The sequence below is a fragment of the Martes martes genome, assembly GCF_963455335.1.
Source record: "Martes martes genome assembly, chromosome: 14".
NCBI lineage: Eukaryota > Metazoa > Chordata > Mammalia > Carnivora > Mustelidae > Martes > Martes martes.
In genome coordinates, this window is record NC_137902.1 from 61976555 (window position 1) to 61998182 (window position 21628).

General features: G+C 36.9%; 1 protein-coding gene across 6 annotated transcripts in view; it reads left to right on the plus strand.

Moving 5' to 3' along the window:
• JMJD1C (jumonji domain containing 1C) overlaps positions 1–18162 on the plus strand; it is a 339678-nt gene extending 321516 nt beyond the window's left edge. For all 6 annotated transcript variants that reach the window (XM_080822676.1, XM_080822673.1, XM_080822678.1 and 3 more), the window contains 8 exons: positions 1627–1795; positions 2345–2435; positions 2925–3055; positions 3442–3564; positions 7030–7169; positions 8661–8837; positions 16790–16921; positions 17240–18162. In XM_080822676.1, coding sequence (XP_080678802.1) covers positions 1627–1795; positions 2345–2435; positions 2925–3055; positions 3442–3564; positions 7030–7169; positions 8661–8837; positions 16790–16921; positions 17240–17329 — 1053 coding nt within the window. In that variant the 3' untranslated portion in view covers positions 17330–18162. The remainder of the gene's footprint in view (positions 1–1626; positions 1796–2344; positions 2436–2924; positions 3056–3441; positions 3565–7029; positions 7170–8660; positions 8838–16789; positions 16922–17239) is intronic.
• Positions 18163–21628: the final 3466 nt, after the last annotated feature.

Consider the following 21628-nt stretch of genomic DNA (forward strand, 5'->3'; position numbering starts at 1 on the left):
TAAAGTGCTATAAAAACCCAAAAGGGCCAATCACTAGGCTAGAGTACTAATTCAGAAACGGTAGTCTGAATTGATGCCTCAGGGGTTAAGGGAAATTTTTCTGTATGTGAACAAGAGGTTGGAAATAAACAAGAGCATCAGGTGCTTGGGGAACTGTTAAGTAGTTTTGTTTGGAACATAGATAAAAGAGTTATGTGGGAGAATGGTAAGAAGTGGTAGTTAGGGTTATGATTATGAAGGGCCTTTGTATATTACACTAAGGAGTTTGAATTTTATCCTGTAGATAATAGTAATTGATGAGTCAGATTGACATATTAAAATAATTGACAGCAAAAGCAGATTGGAAGTTGAATTAGAGGAAAATAAGGGTATAGGTAAGGAATCAAAATAGGAAGGTTTCTAGTATTTTGAGAAGATGATGATGGTAGCCTACGAATTCTGCTTGAGAATATTCTAATACACTAGCTAACTTGCCCCTCTTTTTTTTTTTTTTTAACAATATGATTACCATTAGAAAGAGTGGCGTGGGGCTGGATAGCCACAATAGGGGCTGGGGATTAATACCTGAATTGCCAACAATAGTTAATTAATTGCTGAACCTATTTTTAATAGTTGGATGTATTATTAGCCTGTTGAAGGGAAGTTTAATGGAGTGGTCCCCCAAGTAAGTCGTTAACCAGATTTAAGGTAATTTTTGTTGTTTTTCTTTTCTTTTGAGATACCTTTTGCAATAAGAACCCTAGATAGGGTATTCTGCTCTATAGTTCCCAAAATAAAATTACCTTAATGAAGTTTAAGAAGATGTAATAAATACCATATTTTATAAGAGAATCTCAAGTCACAACTTTCTTTGTTCTCTATATCCCAGACTTTTGCTTCTAAAGGAATTTTTAAAACCCAAAACCTTGGAGATAGTATATCAGATTGTTGTAGAGGTCTTTTTACATTAGCATTGGAGTTTTAGAAGCTTTAAATCTTCAGTTGTTAGTTTTTGGGTTAGATAGCCTTGAGGGAATTCAAATTCATATGATTTCAAAGGAAAGATTTACTTTCAGGGAGTCAGCCAATAGCTTGAAATTTAATGTTTTGCCTGATTGTTTAATATTTTTATTTATCATGATCCTTCTGGAGATAAAGAACGTGTGTATGTATTTTAAGTGATACAAATTATGTTTTAATCTCAAGGACTATATGTATGTTGTTAAAATCTTTTTATATATATCACACATAAGGATATATAAGTAGGTTATGTTCTATCTTCAAAAAGTAGTCTATAAACAATGCAGCCCAAAATTCATACTTATACTACCTAGAACTGAAATTTTTAGGGTAGCCCTTTAAGACTTCGTTCCTGAAAATTTACTACACGTTAATTTTAATTTTTTAAAAAATGGCAGTGTATTTACATGGCATTCTCTCTTTACCTATTCTCAATGACAGTATATTATGTGTATCTTTTCAGGTCAGGGACTATTTTCAGTAGTCCCTTTTATTTTCACAATTTGTCATTAATCCTAAAACTTAACATGTTACCTGTTTGTTGTATATGTGTATAAAATCGAATTTTGGAAGTGTCCATATACCTTTTAACTTACTTATCGATCTATCTATTTATTTATTTATAAGCCTGCAGTGGTTTCTGGTGTGCATAAGAAAATGAACATTAGCTTGTGGAAGGCGGAGTCAATTAGTCTTGATTTTGGAGACCACCAAGCTGATCTCCTGAACTGCAAAGACAGCATTATTTCAAATGCCAATGTTAAGGAATTCTGGGATGGTTTTGAAGAAGTTTCAAGTATGTTGTTTTTTGTTTGTTTTACTGCTTTCTGAAACATAGCCCCCCAAAATTATAAATTGCAACCATGACTTAACAGATTTTTAATCTTTGAAACTTCTATATTACTTTGGCTAATAAAGAAGAGACAAATACTTAGAAACAAGAGACTAGGTCTTATTCCTTGGTTCTACCCTAATATCCTTTGACCATAAATAAGTAATTTATACCATGTTTCCGTATATCATATGGGGAATATTTTTGGCAACCCCATAAACCTTTGAGAATTACATGTTATGTAAAACACTTAGAAAATTAAAAGTAAAAACGTAAGACTAGTTTCAATAACACTTGTAAAAAGATTTTTAAACAATATTTTTGCAATATTACAAATAACTAAATACATAAGGAATAAAAGTCCTAATACTATGTAAGTACATAAGAAATTAAACTCAGTAAGCAAGCATTCGTTAAATACATACTGTACAATAATCAAGTCATTCATTCCAAACATTAATAAAAATTAAAAGGCAGAAATTACCTTTTAATAATAAACTGCATTCTTTATAGAACGACAAAAAACGAAAAATGGAGAAACAGTTGTTTTAAAATTGAAAGATTGCCCTTCAGGAGAAGACTTCAAGACTATGATGCCAGCAAGGTATATATTTTTAAAACTTGTTATTTTAACCCTTGAGTTTTTGAAATTGGCTGAGATTATCCCCAGAAGTAGGATAAGGAACTATGTATTTATTTCAGGCATTTTCCTTGCCAATTAAGAATAAATTAAGAACAAAACCCAATCTCTGTTCTCAGCAGGATAACGTCTTTATGTTAGGGCAATAAAGGAAAAAATACTAATATCAAAGGACGTGGAGTACTGATAATGACCTCCCTTCTCTTGATGCTTTTAATTTGCTATGTTTAGAGAAAGAGAATTGCAGTTCAGAATTCTGTGTCACTTCTGTTCTGTGCTTGTCCTTGTGTTAGGCATTCATTTAAACTAAATGAAGTCAGTGAAAGTGTTAATTGTCAGAATCCTTAAGGAAAGGTTTAAACAACCTGAAAATTTGTATTTGAAAATTTGTATGTGAAAGCACCCAAGAATGTTAATCTGTATTCAGATGAAGTCAATGTTGTTATTCTTCAGATATGAAGATCTTTTAAAAAGCCTACCATTGCCAGAATATTGTAGTCCAGAAGGAAAATTCAACTTGGCCTCTCATTTGCCAGGATTTTTTGTACGCCCTGATTTAGGACCCAGGTTGTGCAGTGCCTATGGTAGGTATATATTTGCATTTCTGTGAACTTGGAATTATATAACATTTTAACTTCTGTCCAAAGATAAATTGTCTAGTGATTTTTAGGCTCTATCAAATCCATTTTTTAGTAATCCATTGAAGTCTTTTTTTCTCCCTATCAGTATATTAGAAATTAATAGCTAATATAGTTAAGTACTCGCTAATTCCTTGCAAAATATTTACATTTTCTAATAATTTGATTTTTATGGAAATTTCTTGGATTGTGGCTCTTGGGGAGCAGGCTTTGGAACAAGGAAGCTAAAGCTCAGATTACAATTAACAAATTTTCCTCGTAGAGCTGATTTTAGGGGGACTATCTAGAATATGTTTTCAGTCAAATAAAATTTTATAAAATTTTATACACAGGTGTAGCAGCTGCTAAAGATCATGACATAGGAACAACAAATCTCCACGTTGAAGTTTCTGATGTTGTAAATATTCTAGTCTATGTTGGCATAGCAAAAGGAAATGGCATTCTCTCAAAAGCAGGTAAAGAAACTTGAAGAATAATGGTCTCTGCGATGAAACTGAATAACCATACACACTAGGACTTATTATCTAGAATGTCAGCTTCTGAGTAAACAGCAAAGATTACAAAAAGAATTGTAGTGGATATAGGGATATTCTAATCTTTAACAGTGCTTGATTTAGCTTTTGTTAATATAATAGAAATTTTAGTTTTAAAAATGAGTATTTTTATTTCCTCCTTTCCTATCTTTAGATGTTCTGTTTGTGAAAATAAACTGTTAAGCTTACTTATAAACACTTTATTGGAGAATAGAAACTGGGTCCTGGGGTTCTGAGGATGATTAAGATTTGGTTTGTGCCTCAGACATTCATGTTTTCCCCTCTACTATCAGAGAGAGAAGGGATCTTTTCTCCAAAGTAGACAGAACCTTTCTATCCATTGTAGAGGTTTTAGATTCCATCCTCTAGTTTTCTTCCCGAACCCTTGTTCCATCTGCTATCCCCTTCTATGTAAATAGGTCTTTAAACTTTTCCTCTCTGCTGGTTATTTTCTTCAGAGTAGAAGTACACTCTAGACTGTTCAGAGAAAAACCTTCAAATCTCGTCTTTCTTGCCACCATCCTATAGCTCCGGCTTTTGTGATAAATTCTTTGCTGTCTTCGTCAGCTCTTACTCACATTTCAGTTCTATGCAAGTTGGCCTTAGACCTGCTGCCCCACTGAAATTACTTACAGCAGCCCTCACTAACATTCACAATTGGATAAGTGGTTTCAGTGGTTTCTTTCTGGTCGTCTTAATGCTTGCCCTTCTGAAATAAATGCACTGTTAATCACTGCCTCTTCTCAGATACTGCCCTTGGCTTCTGTGATACTACTCCCCTAGTTCTTAACTAACCTATAGAATCCCAGGCTTTCCTAGAGTCAGAGAATTTTTTTCCTACCTTTCTAGTTTACATGTACTTTATGTGAAATTCTATGCATGACTCAACCACCATGTACATAACCAGCTCTGTATCTGAAGCCAAGAAGGTATCTAAAGCTTAGTGACTAAGTGCTGAGGACATGGGGGTTCCTATAGTATTCACTCTACTTTTCTGTATATTTGACAGCTCCATAAAACACAGCCTAAATTCCCCCAAAACTAGAAACTCATTTTTATGCTGTTTCTCGGCTTCCTAAATTGACATTGATTATAATCGATAAACTCTTCACCACCTCCACTCCCAAGGATTTGAGAGTCAGGCACACTTGGGTTGTAGTCCTAGCTCTAATACAGAAAGTATGACTTGTGGTTTAGATTATCTTTTCAAAGCCTGTGACTCCACAGAGTTCATTATCTCTTCTGTGCCTCACTGCACTTTGTTCAAATCAACCCCTTTAGCATTTGTTCTATAATACAGAATTTATACTTGCTTTTCTCCTCTACTAGTCTTTCATGTCCTTAAATGCTGAGCCTTTGTTATTCATCCTTGTTCCTGCTCGCCGCCCATCCCTCATTTATAAGTATAGTATTTTGTCTTTTAAGAAAACATTTCATCATTTTAATCCTGTGGCTGTCTTTATCTGAAGCTTTTGCCACTCTTTAAAGATGGTCACCAAAAGAGTGTTTTAGGGTAAATGCCTAAAACCTCAAGAAACACCCGCTTATTTAAAGCATATGCTTTTTCCTCCACCTACTTACCTGTCTCCCTGGCAAATCGCTTCAAAGTGTGGCTCAATGTCATCTCCCTCCCCCTAGAGGCCTTCATTTTAAAAAAAGCTTTCGGAACACCTAGGTGACTCAGTGGGTTAAGCCTCTGCCTTCAGCTGAGGTCATGGTCTTGGGGTCCTGGGATTGAGGCCTGTATCAGGGGCTCTGCTCAGCAGAGAGCCTGCTTCCCCCTCTCTCTCTGTCTGCCTCTCTGCCTACTTGTGATCTCTCTCTGTGTCAAATAAATAAATAAAATCTTCAAAGAAAATGAAAAAAGTTTTCCCTACCCCAATAATCCCCCTCCTCCTTTTTTTTTTTCTTGATTTTATATATTTATTTTGCGAGAAAGAAAGACCATGAGCAGGGAGAGGAGCAGAGCGATAGAAAGAAGCAGACTCCTCGCCGAGCAGGGGGTTTGATGGGGGTCTTGATCCCAGGACCTACTGAATAAAGAATAAATGACTGAATAAAGAAATCCTTGCCACCAACTTTAAACATAAGAAAGAATTTACTGTTAAAATTAGGAAACATTTCATGTATTCTTTGTAGCAAGCAATAAATTTACTCTGAAAAGTGAAAGGTCCCCCAATAATGAGTCCGTGATTAAAGGAGCGAGACTGATACAAAGCGAAGGTTAAGCAAAGCTTTATTTCGCGCCAAGCATCAAGAATCAAACTGACCAGCCAGGGCCGTCTCTTACAAAGAGGCGACCCCTCCCTGCCTTATAGACTAACTTTTATAGAACAAAGGCTATGTGGTTGGGCCTGGCCACACACAGGTGGCCAATGAGATTGTAACACACAGAGAAAGCTGCACAGTCATGCTAGGTCACACACGGGTGGCCAGTTGAACTACAATTCACCCCATAGTAGGCTATTTGAACTAGCCTATCACCTTGGGCCGAATTGGCGCCCAAAAGGTGGGGCCCACACTCTTTGGTAGCTAGGGAGACAGTATGTGCGCCCCACTGATTGGATGTCTCCACCTGACCCGACTCATCCCTGCATTCGTGCTGTTATCTCCACCTGACCTGACCCGCTCTTGTATTTAGGCTCTGTTATCAGGGACTGGTGGACCATATTTTACTGGTTTCCTGGACTTGCTTTTAAGTAAGTTCCCCTGGGAAGGGGGGGCAGGGTCAGTTTAAGTTTTACTGCATAAACAACAAAATCACTGTTTAACCGGATTGGAATCGCTCTGGCTAAATAGGTCCTTAACAAAAAGAACATTTCTTTTAAAATGTTCGGTGTAGTTGGGGCACCAGCTACACTCGGGTCATGATCCACTCAGGTCATGATCCCAGGGTCATGAGATTGAGCCCCAGGTCAGGCTCCACACTGAGCTGGTACTTGCCTGCTTAGGGATTCTCTCTTTTCTTCTCCCTGTCTGTCCCCAAAATAAAATAGAGGTTATGATCCTTGACCTTACTAAGTAGTTAGTAGTAGCCATGAAAGTCTTGTGTAAGTTAGGAAATGGTGTATGAGTACAAATCACTGTTACGACCACCCCCTTGGGACAGGAAGAAAGTTGATGAAGTATGATTTAGAAACCCTTGAGTTTTTAGTCTCTTGTTCCTTGGTTTGCAGAAAACAAATGATCTGGGAAAGTTACCATTACTCTGTCCCTTGTTATGCATGGTCAGTGTTTTCTGTTCTGTAACAGTTTAACTGGGTTTACTTCCTCTTTAAGAGTCCTGATCTAGTCTGGCACTGTTCTGCTCCCATAGATCAATTCTAGGATACTTAGCTTTCTGGTGGTCTTTAATGACCAATTTGAAAATATTCTCTTATGTTTCAGGAATACTCAAGAAATTTGAGGAGGAAGATTTGGATGACATTTTAAGAAAACGATTGAAGGACTCAAGTGAAATACCTGGTGCTCTGTGGCATATTTATGCGGGGAAAGACATTGACAAGATAAGGGAATTTCTTCAGAAGGTATAAATTTAAGTCGCAAATAGTTTATCTCTTTACCTTGAGCCAAGGACTTAGTAATTTTTAATGTAACTTCATTTGGCATTCAGGAATATAGGATCATTAGGTAATTTTTACTTCAAAAGAGGAGGGAACTTCTTACTATTGTTGTAAGTCAAAAGCTCCTTTCTCTTGCTCCTTTTAAAGCCCTTTTCAGGTTGAAGTCTTTGAATGACAACTTCTTCTCAGTTGCTAGTGCTCCCCTACCTTATATAACGAACTAATCTGTTGATGAGTCAGAGGTTACCCTTATTGAAAAGTGGTGAAAATTATAGGATATAAAAATATGTTATAGAAACATCTAAAGAAGGTAGGATCTTTTTTTTTTTATTAATAGTTTGGCTGTTAACATAGGCAGTAATTCTGCTCCTAACCACATCAATTGCTCTGCTACACTTATTTGAATAGACTGAAATTTTGAGTAATCATACCTTAATTTAGTTGTTAAACACTGAATGAAACACATTAATTTAGAATGATTAGTTCAGTCCTTTGCTCAAATATTTGCTAAATATGCAACTACAGGCATTTCTCTCAAGGGACCATTATTGCTGCTTTTCTCATTATACTTCATTTTCTTTCAGAATGGACTTAAGGTTTGTCTCTGTTCAATACGAAGTAAAGGAGCTATAGCTCTGTACCTATTGTCTTATCTCACAATACCTACCAGTATTTTAACTTAAAATATTATAAATTATGCTTTTTAAAGCAGGATGGTTAATTCACTGGTTAGTAAAAGGGTCCCTTGAAATTGATTTGTCAGAGATTAGAGGGTTAGCAATATAAAGATATTTATCTTTGTACTTACATTTAAAAAAAAGCAAGATCAAGAAATCTTTAAGTCCATACGTATGGATAGTTTGGCTTTTGACAAAAAAAAAGCTACTAAACTAAGCTTTTCCTAATCTCTGTGCTGTACTGTTGAAATAATTATAAAGAAGAAACCAAATGGATGGAAACTTCATGGTGAATGGAAGAGGTGAGAAGGTGGTAGTATGATTCACTTTATTTTTTTATTCTTTTTAAAGATTTTATTTATTTACTTATTTGACACAGAGAGAGACAGCAAGAAAGGGAATACAAGCAGAGGGAGTGGGAGAGAGAGAAGCAGGCTTCCCGCGGAGCAGGGAGCTTGATGCGGGGCTCTATCCCAGAACCCTGGGATCATGACCTGAGCCGAAGGCAGACGCTTAATTGACTGAGCCACCCAGGCGCCCATTATTAACAGCCCATTTATTAACAGCATCTCAATGTGCAGTAATGGTTTAATATCCCTTGGCTTTTCAAATTGTTGTAGAATATTATTTTCTTTAACTTAAGCACATGTATCGTTCCATGAGATTCTAAGAACAAAAGATGATTATTGCAAAGAAAATTGGAATTTATCTGAACAGAATTTACCATTTCCCTTACTTAAAATTGAAGTGTATATTTTCATTTTAATCCATACTGCAGATTTCAAAAGAACAAGGCATTGAAGTTCTCCCAGAACATGATCCAATACGTGACCAAAGTTGGTACGTGAACAAAAAGCTCCGCCAAAGACTACTTGAGGAGTACGGAGTTAGGACCTGGACTCTCATTCAGTTTCTTGGTGACGCCATTGTCTTACCAGCGGGAGCCCTTCATCAGGTAAACAAGAACTTACTTTTCACGTGTCTATTACTGAAGGAACCAATTTGAAAAGGAAGTCCTGATAAGTAAGAGAATGACCTGTACCCAGTTTGCTTTCATTAAGAAACCACTATCATAATTTTCCAGTGCTTAAAGAGATCTGACATGACTAAATGCTTTGAGAACTTAAATTGGTTCAACGTGAGCCAGATTTCCATATTTATATTGTTTCCACTTAGTGGATCGAAATCTTTTTTCTTTTTTTTTTTTTAAAGACTTTTTAAGGAGGAAAGAGAGACATACTATATATTTAGTTCTCAGTAGGGAGACTTAACACTTAAGTATTAAGACCTGAGATCACACATTTTCTAGGCACCAAACTGAGCAGAATGAAGTGTTCGCTAGAACATTCCATAACTCAGGCTTTTAGTGTAACTCCTGCCTTGTTTGCTAACATAGCAATAGTGTGTCCAAAGAAAGATGATAATGTAATTTTTATAGCTATTGATCCACAAATTTTAAAAACTAAAATAAACACATTATCTTTGTTTCTGTGGCTTGACTCTGTGGACCTGGAAAAAAGGCATAGAATAGATAATGGGCATGGAGGATTGGATTAAAAGTATACAGTGGATTTCTATAAATAGATTGGAGCTACCACACACCAGCTTAGCCCTCATAGTAGCAGAGTGTGCAGAGGAAATCCAAGAACCCCGAAAGCTAGTTACCCTCAGAGTTGGTTCCCCACCTCTTCTACCACCTGATAGTTGAGATGTATCAGATGGAATGTTTTCCACATTTTATATAACTGTATATGCAATTACTGCCTGTGCAGCATTGTGACACCATTATGTAATAGCACAAATATTCCTTAAGTGATAATAGTTGCTTAGTTTTTAACATGTCAAGCTCAGGGTTAGATTTATCACTTAGATATCAAATAGCATTTATGACAGTAAAATACAGACATCATAATAAATATACCTGTTTCATGACGATAACTTCCTAGAGGAAAAAATGTGTTAATTGTACTAAGTTTAATGCATTATTTATGTTAAATTGTTTTTTTTGTCTCATGGTCTTACCTGATCATTTCAGAGATGTTTTATCGTTAATGATTCAAGTTCCCACATACCATCTTTTTGCCTTCTAGTCTCTTATCAGAAAAGAGCTAAATGGAGTAGCCTATTTAAGAGAATAGTACATTCTGTACTATTTTGTACATAGAAAGAATTTTTGTGATAATATAAGACAGGTTCCCTTGAAAATCCTTTTATATTTAACTTACCCAATATTTATTTTCTTAAAGTTAAACTGCACAGTGCAGTTTTTTAAATTGAGGTATAATTTTAGCGTGCAGTTCTTTAAGTTTTGAGAACTATATAGTAGGTAACAACACAACAAAATACCAAACACTTGGATTACTCCTAAAAATTCCCTCCTGCCTTTTTTTAGTCATCTCTCATTCCTACATTCCTACAACTACTTAGTTTTCCTCCTATAGTTCTGACTTTCTTATTCAACATATAATACATTTGAGATTCATCCATGTTGTTGTATATACCAGTATTTGGATCCTTTTTATTGCTGGGTAGTTGTTCATTATATAAATGCAACAGTTTCTTAATCCATTCACCAACTGAAGAACATTTGGGTGTTTTCCACCTTGGGACAAATAATAAGTAAAGCCACCAAAAAATTTGCATACAGGTTTTTCTGTGAACATCGATTTTCATTTTAGTTTGATAAACACCAAGTGATGGGATTTCCTGATCATAAAATAAATGTATGATTAACTTTACAAGAAGCTGTCAGGTGGTTCTCCAAAGTGATTGTACCATTTTCTGTTCCCCAAAGTAGTATATGTGAGTTCCATTTCCTCTGCTTGTCAGTTTTGTTTTTAAACATTTGAATAAGTGTGCATTGGTATCACATTGTAGGTTTAAGTTACTTTTTCTTAATAACTAAGTATGTCTAGCATCTTATCATGTGTTTATTTGCCATCATCCATATATCTATGTTGGTGAATCTGTGTGTTCAAATATTTTATACATTTTTCCATTTTTCTTTTTTCTGAGTTTTGAGTGTTAACTACAATACTTTATAAGCCCTTTATCTAATATATACTTTGCAAATATATTCTCCTAATCTGTGGCTTGTCCTTACATTTTCTTAATGATATGTTCCAAAGAGAAGTGTTCTAATTCTGATGAGGTTCAGGTGATCAGTTTTTTCTTCTATGTATCATACTTTTATTATGTATACCCAGAATTGCTGCCTAGCCCAAGATAGCAAACATTTTCTCTTACATTTTCTTTTAAAAGCTTTATTGTGGTTAGTTTTAAATTTAGATCTATAATCCATTTTTAGTTAATTTTTATACATTGTGCAAAGTATGGACCAAGGTTCGATTTTGGGGGTAGTATGGATAGTTTAGTTGTTTTATGCTGTCTCAATTTTTATTATGAAATGTACGGGGCCCCTGGGTGGCTTAGTGGGTTAACCCTCTGCCTTTGGCTCAGGTCATGATGCCAGAGTCCTGGAATCGAGCCCCACATCAGGCTCTCTGCTCAGCAGGGAGCCTGCTCCCTCCCCCCACCCCCCACCCCCGCCTGCCTCTCTGCCTGCTTGTGATTTCTGTCTGTCAAATAAATAAATAAAATCTTAAAAAAAAAGAAATGTAACACAGTGACACAATTTTTAAGAATCTAAGTAGTACATATGGACATTGGGGAGAATATGTACTATGGTGAGTCCTGTGAAATGTGTAAACCTGATGATTTTAGAGACCTCTACCCCTGGGGCAAATAATACATTATATGTTAATTAAAAATCTAAATAGTACAATAGATTTCACAGTAAAAATTCAGTCTTTTTCTCACCTTTGCCTCCAGTTGCCCTCCTGCAGAGGCCGTCAGTGTTTACCACAGAGATTCTGTGCCATGTACATGTCTCTCTGCTGTTGTTTTTTTGTGGGTGGAGAGCCATGTTTTCTCAAAATAGTAGGCATAGTGATCGTGTTAAAAAGTTTAGTTCACATAATACTGCTCAAAGCTTCACAAGGCCCTGAATGATCTGTATTTGTATCCTGTTCAAGTCTCACTGCCTTTCTTCACTACCTTTCTTCCCTACTTCCCTCCTCCTTACTTCTCTTTGGTTACCCTGCCCTCTCTATGGTTTTCACATACACCCTGCAAGTTTCCTCCCCAAGGCCATTGTGCTTGCTAATCCTTTGGCCTGGAATTCTTTTTTCAGATCTCTATGAGAGATCTCTAATTGCTTCTTCACATTCTTTAAAGGTTTATTTGCTCAAATGTCACCTTCCTCAGTGAGGTCTTCCTTAACACCCTAGTTTTAAAGTGCAAATTGTGTCCCCCAGTTCCCTGTCATCTTCCCTGCTTTATTCCCCATTTCGATCATCACCTTCTAATATTATTCATAATTTATTTACCTTGTTTATTGTCTTTTAATCCCCACCTGGAATATAAAGTTCATGAGGACAGAGTTTTTATGGGTTTTTCATTGCTCTTTCCCATGTTTAGAATAATGCACTTAAATATTTGTAAGTCCTGACAGCCTGAAAATATGTTCTCATACACAACATATTTTTGCACAAGTACAGATAAAAACAAAGTTACAACTTTACATAATTTATATGTATTGTACTCTTTGTACAAACATGTAAATTTTGGCCTCTTCATGTGTCTTCTGGCCCCTTCAAAAAGTTTACTTAGGTTGGAATCTAACTTCCAGTTATGACTATATACATAAGTATATAGGAAAACATGCTTTCTTTTGAGATATATGGAAATATCATTTAGATTCTAGAGGGCGAATTTCATTTCTAGAGTATAAAAGATGTTATACTTAAATACAGCATGTATAACCTAGATTGGCAAATTCTATTCTGAGCTCTGCTACTAACTTGCTGAGTGTTCCAAGACCACTCTGCTGCATACTTTGGCATAGAATTGCCAGCTATAAGCACAAAAATTTCTGTCTTTTCCTTATGTGGTGTGATAATGACAGCATGGTTATTTGTACTCTTTTGAAAGGGTGTTGTCCATGACTCAGAAGTGATGATAATGTGGTTTTGAGAGGGAATTAAAAGGAAGTAAGAACTCTATGTCCACAATATTAACTTGCATTTGAGATGTAATTATTTACAACTTACTTAGTCTTTAGAGGTCCTGAAAGCTTTTCATTGATGACTTCACTTCCAATAGACTACAGGTAGCCCTTGAAATAAACCCAAAGTCTAAGTAAGTGCTTCTCGCGTGTTAGCATACATCAGGATTTCCTAGAAGATTTGATAAAACAGATTGCTGGACCCTACCCCCAGAATTTCTGATTCAGTGGGTCTGCGGGACCTGAAATTTTACATTTCTATCAAGTCCCCAGGTGATGCTTACAATACTCTCTGAGGACCACACTTCAAAAACCATGAGATAGAAAGTCCTTACAAACACAAGGCACCTATCAAAAAATGGTTTTGACCAGATATGATACATTGTATTCTTTGGTTTGTCAGCAGTGAGCACTTTGAGAAGCCACACTGAGGGAAAGTATCATAGCCACAACCCTCCATATATTAAGAACAATGGCAGGCTGATCTTCTTTTGGCAAACATGAGTGAATCTGTGGAACCCCAGTATATCACCAGATGGAGCAGGTGGACCCTGACCTCCAGGGTTTACCTTGTCTTAACTCTAGTACCCTGATGTCCTCAGTGGCCTTCATTTTATTTGTTTATTTATTTATTCATTCATTCATTTTAAAGATTTTATTTATTTGAGAGAGAGCAGGGAGAGGGGCAGAGGGAGAAGCAGCCTCCCCACTGAGCAAGGAGCCCGATGTGGGACCTGATCCCAGGACCCTGGGATTATGACCCGAGCCGAAGGCAGAAGCTTAACTGACTGAACCACCCAGGCACCCCAGTGGCCTTCATTTTAAAGAGCAGCCTTTTTTTTTTTTTAAAGCCACAAAATCTTTTTGTCCTTAATTGTTTATCTTAATTGATTATGCTTAGTCATCCATAGTTTATAATATTGCTATAATATATATAATATTGCTATAATATAATAATGCTAAAAGAACTTCAGGCAAAATCTTTCACTCTTAAATTCTCATAAGTCAGTATGTATATGGCAAGAGTTACATTTTCTTAACACTACCTATTTATGATTACAGTTGATCCCACAGGCAACTATGAATAAGACAATCTGTCAAAGAAGTGAAATATAAATGAATCAAAGATAGCCAAAAAAAGGAATTAGTGGAATGGGAAGTTCAAATGGGTTCTGCTTTTAAGACTGAACCTTATCTCTTCAAACTAACCTGTAGGCCTTTAAGCAAAATATTATCAGGCGGAGGTCATTAGAATGCATAATACCATTTTTAAGCACTAATAAAAGTCACAGTTCTAAAAGTGATTTATTTAAAACAACCATGAACTGGCAAAAACTGACAGAATCAACTTTTTTAGAACTCTGGAATCAAATCCAAATTTACATCAGTTGGGGGACTGTTCAGTGAAGAAAAGGACATCTGATTTGGCATTTAAGGAAATCTCTGCCAGGTCACTGACTGACCACTGAGGTAACAGAACAGACTTCAGTGATCACACCCAACAAGGAACACAGCTTTTGCAAGAATAGTGTGGGAAAGTAACAAGAAATGGATGACTACAGCCTTGTCCAATAATCAGCAGCAACAGTGAGGTAGAGAGAGAATCTGATTTCCAGTGACCACATTATAATGTTCAGGTGTCCAGTTTTCAGCAAAAAGGGATAATAATCATCAGAAACTGTCCCTGAGGAAGCACAGACACTGGACTTACTAGACATAGACTTTCTTTCAGCTGTCTTAAATGTACTCAGAGAGCTAAAGGAAATTGGGGAAGAAAATCAGGAAGATGACATATGAACAAAATAGGATATCGATGAAGAGACAAATTATAAAACAGTAGAACTAGACATGCTCAAAGAAAGGTACATGCCAGAACTTTTGAAGGACTTAATCCCCACAGCATGTTCACATAAGTGAAAGACATAACAAGACAGGACATTTGGAAACTATGCTGGTGTGACTGAGTTAATATAGGACCATAAAGCATCTGTTAGACAAGATGTTACAGAAGCTGGGCTCCTGTTGGCTTGCCATTTGTTGGCTGATTTTTCTTGGAACAGGCACTGAACTTCTTATCCATAGTTTCCTGCTCTGTGAAATAGAGCATCTGTTCTAGAGACACATAGTGAAGATCCAGGGAGACTGTATAGCAGCGCTGAAAATGTGAGGCATCACTATGTTCATTCTGCAGAGGAACCAACAACCTAATGGTTAAAGCAAGAGAATGTTTATATATGCTATCAGGTGATAGCATAGGGACAGTGCTTGACTTAAACAACGCGCAGACTTGAGCAGCTGTTCAGGTAGGCATTATGCCCGGAGGAGGAATTTCAGTGCCTTTGGATTCCATCACTCTGTTGTTAGATTTTTTTCACTGTTCTCTGTTCCCCACTTAACTATCTTCTTCTTCTCACACCTCCCAATTAAACCTAAAAATTAGGATTGGTGTTGGCATGGCTGGGTGGCTCAGTTGGTTGAATGTCTAACTTTTGATTTCAGCTCTGATCCTGATCTCAGGGTCTTGTGTCAGGCTCCATGCTCAGTGTGGAGATTGCTTGTCCCTCTCCCTCTGCTTCTCCCTTTATCTTTCTCCCAAGCAAATAAAATCTTTTTTAAAAATTAGAATTAGTTTTCAGTTATTTCTCTTTTCCTAGGAATTCTATGATATCCATTCATATCACTAGAAGACAACCTAAAATGTCATAAAATCCAGATTGGATCAGCCCAGTCCTTCTGTGTGATTATACTAAGCATTAATAGAAAACAATTCCAAGAAATAGTGAAGTACTGAGTCAATTTGTACATGGTGTACAAATAACAGTTAAGACTGTTTGGTTTTTTTTAAAGATTTTTATTTATTTATTTGACAGAGAGAGATCACAAGTAGGCAGAGAGGCAGGCAGAGAGAGAAGGGAGGAAGCAGGTTCCCTGCTGAGCAAAGAGCCCAGTCAGTGCAGGGCTTGATCCCAGGACCCTGGGATCATGACCTGATCCGAAGGCAGAGGCTTAACACACTGAGCCACCCAGGTGCCCCAACAGATAAGACTGTTGCCTGGCTTCTTCCAAAAACCATTTAGTTAGGGGAGGGATAATTATTAAAAACAGTTGTACTGATGCCACTGGAGCCTGAAGGTATACTTTAGTATTTGAAAGAAAGGCACAAATAAAATCCTAGGGTAATTCTAAAACTGTTGTGAGCAGTAGATATCTGGAACTAGTTTTCACCCCCATTCCTCACAAACTAAATTTCGTTTCTTTTGCTTTCATCTGTGTTCTGTTGTAAAAGTTAACAGGGAAGGGCGCCTGGATGGCTCATTCGGTTAAGCGTCCAACTCGTAATTTTGGCTCAAGTCATGATCTCAGGGTCCTGGGATCAAGCCCCAAGTTGGGTTCCATGCTCAATGGGGAGTCTCCCTGAGATTCTCTTCTTCCCTCTGCCCCTCCCCTCTCTCTCAAAAAAAAAAAAAAAAATCTTAAAAAAAGTAAAAGTTAACAGTGAAATGACCCAAATGCTGAAAGCCAAAGGAGCACCAACAAACATCAGATTGTTTGCACTGAATGGTAAAACAGATACCTTCCAGTTAGCTTTGTTGTTGTTGTTGTTGTTGTTGTTGCTAAAGTAACACCAAAAAATCACCTTGACTAAACTGATAATTTAGGATCTGATTATCAGCCTCTCTGAAGGATTCCTGGGAAAGTTCTGTTCTTTTCACCATGTAAAAATACTCAATTTATAAAGTCCTGTTCTGCTTTGAAATGCATTTGATGTTTTGGAGAAAATAAGTTCTCTGATAGTGCTGCCTCCTAAAATTGATATTTCACTGTTTTTGTTTTGGGGATAGGTACAGAATTTTCACAGCTGTATTCAGGTAACTGAAGACTTTGTGTCTCCAGAACATCTTGTACAGTCATTTCATTTAACACAGGAACTGAGACTTTTGAAGGAGGAAATCAATTATGATGATAAACTACAGGTAAGAGACGAACTTTCTAACGAGCTCCTACTCTGCATGACTTTTCTTTCAGAAATAGGAAACCTGCAGAACTGCTTGGGTAATCACTGCCTAGTTTGTCATATTTGGATAACAGCCACAGGTTAACAATATGCATTTAATTGTATGATTTTTAGTGGCCCTTATCCTGACTTGCAGTTTAACATTTTTAACTATGACATTTATTTTTCTTGAATTTGGCTTTGTTTCATTAAGAAAAAAAAAATTTTAATATAGCAATTTTCATTTGTTACTTTTATCTCCAGCAAAAGTGATTAGAAATGCCAACATCTCTTTCAGGTTAAAAATATATTGTATCATGCAGTCAAGGAAATGGTGAGAGCTTTGAAGATACATGAAGATGAAGTAGAGGATATGGAAGAAAATTAGGTGTGGTCCAGTTTCATGTTTTTAGGCCATTGAACTGGAATTACTTACTCTCGAACGACGTTATGTATGCACATTGACTTAAGCTTCATAAAACCATCAGTGCCAAGAAATTCTCTTTTGTAGTAATTACTTGTTACTGATACCGCAGCAGTATAGCATACGTCACAGCCCCTGTGATTCGATGTTAGTTATGAAAACAAGCTAAATTTAAAAAGCAGCGCTTCCTAGCTGTTTTTGTATTATAGTGTATATGATGTTTGTGAAAATGCCAGATTTAAAATGATGTATTTATTTTTGAAAAAAAGAAAAACACAAAATTCTATGCTATATTGTTGATCAAGTGTAAATGTGACCTTGTACAGTTTACTAAAATAACTGATATTTTTCACTACATTGAGACAGTTACTGTGAGAATAGGACACAAACACCAGCTATTGCCTGCATTTGGGAAATTGCTGAATCGCACAGCATTCATGTCATAATCAGAAAATTACTGCCAAATAATTGTAAAATTTGTAAAATATGAAGTATATAAAGTAGATACTAAATAAGGACACTTCAATATTTTGTTGAAGCTATTGACTGTACAATTAAACATTTTCAAAAGGTGTAATTTATTTAAAATTGTCTCATTTTGGTAAAATTTATGTGAACTTTTAAAGCTAAATATTAAACTTAATATGCTATGTAAATATATACATATATACATTTAATGATGTATTTTTTTAAAACATTGGCTTGCTTTTATTTGTTAAAAGTGCAAGTGTTACATATGGCTTTGTACATTAAAGTTGAAAGGGGTTTTACATTTTCCATTAAAAGGACTTTATCAGAAAATGGCTTGTTCCAGAGTTCTTCCTTTTAACATACTACTGGGGGTTCATTGTCGTGATGACTGCTTGCATTTTCTTATAACATTCTCTTCTGGAACATTTCTCCTTATAAGTTTCCAGCTTTTCTATAGATTTTATGAGCCATCATAAGTGTCTCAACTTACTTGTGCTGTGGCCCAGCTAAAGAAAGGAATACAGGTAACTCCCATTTGTTATTTATGAACACTTTCTCATTGAAAGAAGAACCCATAAATGAATTAAAAAGCCATGATTATGAGCATATGTGATCTGTTTCAACTAAGTGTTTTTCATAGCAGAGACAGCTGATAATACAGTTTTGTGGGTGGGAAGAAGGGGAAGCAGTGGTAGGGAAGAGGCTAAAGTCAGCCAGCCTCAGTTGAATATGAGTTTTGCTTGGTAATTTGTTTTAATTTTGAAGTCTTGGTTTTAATAGCTGTTACCAGTTGGTCGCTTTGAGGTTCACATTGCCCTATTTGAATGCTCCTGGAAATATGTAGTTCTCCACTGACCCCTGCAGGATATTCAGGGGACAGCCTTTTATCTTCATCTGAAAGAACAATTTAAAAGAAAAAAGCAAGTAGCCCAAGTTGTGACCTTGCAAGTTGCTTGGGGTTTTTTTGTTTGTTTGTTTTTTGTTTTTTTTTTTTTTAAATTTTATTTATTTATTTGACAGACAGAGATCACAAGTAGGCAGAGAGACAGGCAGAGAGAGAGGAGGAGGCAGGCTCCCCGCTGCACAGAGAGCCTGATGCGGGGCCTGATCCCAGGACCCTGAGATCATGACCCAAGCCGAAGGCAGAGGCCTCAACCCACTGAGCCACCCAGGTGCCCCAGTTGCTTGGTTTTTATCCTGTTGTTTATATCTACCATTTTCAGCTCCATGTGAGCTATTTATTATATCACCTTCCACTCAGGCAGGACTCAGCCAGGAATGTGAGCAGTTACATTTCACATTAATGCCCCATGTGGCATAAGAGTTAATGGGAGGGATGATGACTACTTGGGTAGAAAAACTGGGCTGAAGCACAGTTAAAATGATATGTGAATCTTCTTCTGTAAGTTTTTGACTTTTTAATGTTTTTCAAAACATGTTTCATTGCATAAATGGCACTTTTTGCTTAACACTTTCAAAAGTCCTATTTGATTTAATTTTGTGGTGAAATTAATTTCAAGCCCAAGATAATAATTCTGGAGTAGACTGCCTGCTCGTCCCCTAAAGTCTACCAAGAACCCAGAGGCTTAAGCTGATTTTCTTCCAAATGGTTTTGCTTCTTTGGCTGTTGTTTGAGCCACCTTTTTAACCATACTACAAACCCTACAGAATAGCTAAACTAAGGCAGTGTGGCTTCTTTCAAAGGAGACTCCTCTAATAAGAGTATTTGATTCTATCCGTGGTCTGAATTTCATGCTAGTGACTTAATTCTTGGCGAGGCAGGGTGGGATGAATGGACTATAATGCTTACTAAATACATCTGACTTTGAGACGGCTGGCAGTTGTGCTACTTACCATACTGCTGGTCAGTTGCTCCCTGATGGAGCAATTCCTCTGACCATTTACCTTGTTCCCTCCATCCTTTTGCTTGACTCAGATGCTTCTCATATATGAAACCATCTGAGCATGTCTGTTTCCTCCTGATAGTGATAGAGAGTAAGTAATAAATGTGTAGAATAATCTGACAAGCTTCAGAGAGACTTAATATAGGGAAACTTGTGCTGAATATTTAGGTCCCTCCCTTTTTAGTGTAATTTTGGACCTGAATGTGAATTCCTTTTCCTGACCAATGAATTACATGAGTCCAAATCCATTTCTCTTTTGCCAACACATTCTGAGACTATAACACCCATAAAATGTCTAGTTTCTTGTTATTTCCCTCTGGTAGGTGGAATGTGGGTTTAATGATATCTCTGTAAGATTAGTGAGCTTCAGAAGAAAAATATGCTCTCATACCTTTACTTTGCTTATTCTGTGTGTGTACACATACCAAAGATACAGAAACATAAATTTGGCTTATTCTATCTCTAGATGCCAGCCTATCAAAGATGTTCTGCCAGACCAGATCAGGAGTGTTGACCACAGAAGAGGAAGAAAAAACCGATTCAATTACCATTCTACAACTATACTATGCACTATGAACTGGGGTATAGCAGGTGGCCAAAATTCAGGCTCAAGTTATGACATACCTGGTAACACAGTAATCTCAATAGTGACACCTTGAAACTATATGAAAGGTATAGGAACTGAGTACTTTGGCTTTCATAGTAATCAACCTGGTTCTTTTAATGAAAGCAAAGTGACTTTCAAACAAAAATGAAATGTAGGCAAGCTCCAGGCCACTGGCTGCATACAAAGAGGTTCCCTTTCCTAACTGGGGAAGATTTTCACAGCTGACTTAAGCTGTTCATGGCAGTTCTCTGTAAATAAGCCAACCAGCTGCAGTTAAGACTGGAGGATTGCCTGTCTTTTCTGTGTCTTGTCTTTGAAAAAGACTTCAGCCCTGGGGTCAGTGGAGGGGCAAATCAAGAATGGTGTGTTGTATGTGAGGGTCACAGCTGGACTCCATTTTGGGAGGAGGTACATTCTGAGGACAAATGAGTCCCAACAATGCTCTCCTGGCCCCTAGTCTTGGACCCTCGATTTGACAGATGCTGAAAAATTTGGAGAGCTGGGTCACTGAACAAATCAAATGAAGAAGCACAAGTTAAGATGGGGATGGACTCCAAGGGGACCAGTATAGTCCTCTGCTAATATAGTGAGGATGATAGCTGCTTCACAGGTCCTATCAAGCTGTTAATACAGGAATGAGGAAAAAGGACAAGATTAATATGAGCATTCTTGTTAGCAAACTTTTTTCCAGATGTAAATATTAAAGGTCACCCTATAACTAATGTCTTGGGAAAGGAGATTGAACCCCTTGAATCCCATTATACTTAGTCCCTAAAAATCACTGTACTATGCTGAGTCCAGTAAAAATACCACAGGATTTAAAAGGGGAGAAAGGGAGGATTTGGGCATAACATTGAAAAATTTTATCAGTAATACATTTGAGACAATGTCTTACATATGTTACATGTTTAAGCAGATTAACACTATAAAATAAACATGGCACGTTATCTTTAAAGATTTTTATTTATTTGTTTGACAGAGATCACAAGCAGGCAGAGAGGCAGGCAGGGAGAGAGAGGGAAGCAGGCTCCCCGCTGAGCAGAGAGCCTGATGCGGGGCCGGATCCCATGACTCTGGGATCATGACCTGAGCCGAAGGCAGAGGCTTTACCCCACTGAGCCACCCAGGCGCCCCAATATGGCACGTTATCTTAAAGAAAACCAGAAATTTGCTTTGGAAATGGGCATCAGAATGCTTGCTGCTTGTGACAAACACTGTGAAGTGGTCAAAATAGGGTTCTATGAGATCAGAAGTAAAATGTTAACAGCAGATGCAGATGGA